Raw genomic sequence first — 2,657 nt, 5'->3', positions numbered from 1 at the left:
GAAAACGTTTTACAGATAAAATCCTATCATCATACTTTGGCCCAGCTGAGTATTCTACATTTGATATTAGACCTACAAAAAAATTTGGGCTCAAATGCAGTTTCAATCCGTTTGGGTCAAATGCAGCCTACTTGAATCCATGTTGGTTTGTTTTTTCTTTTCGGCCTAAACCTACTCAATCCCTGTGGCGTGCGTTCATGGGAGCAAAGAAATTGTAATCCCGAGTCTTATCAAACACATGCCCGATGCTCAAGCAAATAAATAATGTAATCCTGTGCTTGTTTTTAATTTATTCAACACCACACCAAACTCTCGTTTGTGAGATTTGAACTCAAGACTACCTTTAAAAAGTGGAGACTAAAGTTTGTGAGATTTGAACTCAAGACTACCTTTAAAAAGTGGAGACTAAAGGTCGTTAAACCAAATGATTTGATACACCTTTAGAATCCGCTTTTAATTTTTTTTTTTTAACTACGAGCTTGGATGTGAAGAGCTACCCATTGTGGTGATCAAATTGGCATACAAAACCCACCCAAGGTAGGGATTACCTAGGGACACTGCAGAATTGGCAATTGTTATGCATATATGCAGTTCATAATCCGGAAGCCCATCTGTTGAAGCTACGATGCATTTGAAATTTAGCCCCTAGTCACACAAACATTTTCACTTTTCGGTTACAAAAGGAAATCAAAAGGGGGAGTAGTCCGAATTCTGATCTTGAATACATGGGTAACTGCTCGCTAAGAATACAAAAACAACTCAGAAAATAAGACCCTTTTTCATAGGATGCCATGAAAATTAGCTAGACACCAATTACCTTGTTGGCTCTAAAATTGGTTTGCTTTTTTATTTTGCTCTATTTTTGTCAATGTGTCACAGAGCTCAATGGATGCGGTTCGACTTTGCATACATTCCCATTCACAACAGAGCTTTTAACGCTTAATCACTGCAAAGCCGAACGACAGCTACTCATTACAAAGAGAAACTCAAGTATGCTGCTGCCATGCTCACCAATGGAACAGATATATTGTCATCTAGTACATCTGTAATTGGAAGAGACTCCACTATTGTTGCCACCAGAGAAATCAATGCTACCTTTTCAACTGTCTCGACCCAATTCAATTGAAAATATCCCAGAAATGAGTAATAGTAGAGCATCCCAATGGAAATCACGAACCCAAAAAGAAACATGGATATGCTACCAGCCCAACTCTTTTTTTGATTATAAGGGATCTTTATGGACCCAAATTTTCTTCCCATGATATCAGCAACACCTATAAACAGCGAAGTTGAAAAGGTTATCATTGCACTATTGGAAGCAGTAAGAGAAAATTTTCTTCCATACAACCAGTTATATACAATCGTGTCGTGTGCTTCTCTCTCTCATCACATGACATGCCATGATGAGAGAGATAGGACTAAAACTTACTGCAGCGGGTTCCCTGCCCTCTCTCAAATGATGTGTGACGAGAGATGCATTGCGAGAGAGGGGTAGTGAATGTTACAGGTAAGTTCTTTTCGAGAGATAGACACGTCGTTGTATAAAACTGGTTTTATGGAATAATGAGTAAGGGACATGTGAATTTGGTTGGAGAAACTAGAGAAGTTACCATCCCCACCACACATCATTGCCAAGGAGACCACTCCAACTGGAGACTCACGCCAAAATGCAAGAGCACATAAAATCAAAATCAGAACATAATACAAAGGACCTCTAAGCAACTCCCTGCAGATGTTAAAAAAATGAAGTTAAATCACTCTGGTTTTAGAAAAATTAGCTGCAAGTATAAGGTTTAATTATTGGTAAAACTTACTTCGGGTTTCCTTCTCGAGTGACAGATTTGACTAGTCCTTCATTGGTGACTATGGAGAGGCCATGAAGAAGAAGCCTCAAGCAATTGACAAGGGGAACCACAGAGGCAAAGTAGCGAGCCGCTGTTGAGGTGCTATTCTAGGATGAAAGATGAGCTCAAGTAGTCAAGGAAACTTCTAGCACTGCCCGCTGGGGATATAAAAGAATGAACAACGAACAAGTTGTAGAAATTCTGAACAAAAATAGCAAAAGGGTTACCTGAAAATTGGCCAGGAAAGCATGAAGAGCAGCCCAGACAATATATGCACCAATTTTCTGCTTAAACTCTGCATTCAATTATTGTGTAAGCAAAGAAGAAATGTGAAAAACATCACATGCTACTTAACAAATAAAAAAGTAACACATTACGTACATTACAATTTATATGCTGATGACATAGGTGCACATTTTAAAGAGTAATGCTAGAGAGACCAAAACGCCACGAGTAAAACCCACATATGCCAAGGTGTATACCTCCAAGTGCCTATAACACTTATCAAACACTTATAGCACATTATAAGTGTTATAGACACAAAGGAGGTATACACCTCATTAAGGTAAGTTTTCATCAAACACCACATGCTACGATAAATACCACACGTTATTTATTATGTTTCATTTGCTCATAGTGATGTCCAACTGGCCTTGCGAACATCTGCAAATTTAATTTAGACCTCATTTATTTTTAAGAAGTAAAATCCTATTATGTCACCATTTTTTTAAATATATTTTTTATCCAACATTTGTTGTTGATAAGATTTGAACCAAATAGTGATTGTTTTTATTATTTTTTTTTTTTTGGGGG

At 37.7% G+C, this 2,657-nt stretch overlaps 1 protein-coding gene across 1 annotated transcript in view; it reads right to left on the bottom strand.

Annotated features, from left to right (window-relative positions):
- Nucleotides 1–612: 612 nt before the first annotated feature.
- LOC117619222 (probable phytol kinase 1, chloroplastic) overlaps nucleotides 613–2,657 on the bottom strand; it is a 2,816-nt gene continuing 771 nt past the window's right edge. The window contains exons 2-5 of the mRNA XM_034349122.1: nucleotides 2,072–2,139; nucleotides 1,815–1,946; nucleotides 1,611–1,726; nucleotides 613–1,274 (exon numbers count right to left, since the gene is read on the bottom strand). Of these exons, the coding sequence (XP_034205013.1) occupies nucleotides 973–1,274; nucleotides 1,611–1,726; nucleotides 1,815–1,946; nucleotides 2,072–2,139 (618 nt within the window). The 3' untranslated portion in view covers nucleotides 613–972. The remainder of the gene's footprint in view (nucleotides 1,275–1,610; nucleotides 1,727–1,814; nucleotides 1,947–2,071; nucleotides 2,140–2,657) is intronic.

Source organism: Prunus dulcis, chromosome 2 (assembly GCF_902201215.1).
Source record: "Prunus dulcis chromosome 2, ALMONDv2, whole genome shotgun sequence".
In the NCBI taxonomy this organism is placed as follows: Eukaryota; Viridiplantae; Streptophyta; class Magnoliopsida; order Rosales; family Rosaceae; genus Prunus; species Prunus dulcis.
Note: the sequence above shows the minus strand (reverse complement) of the source record. Positions and strands in the feature narration are given on the sequence as shown.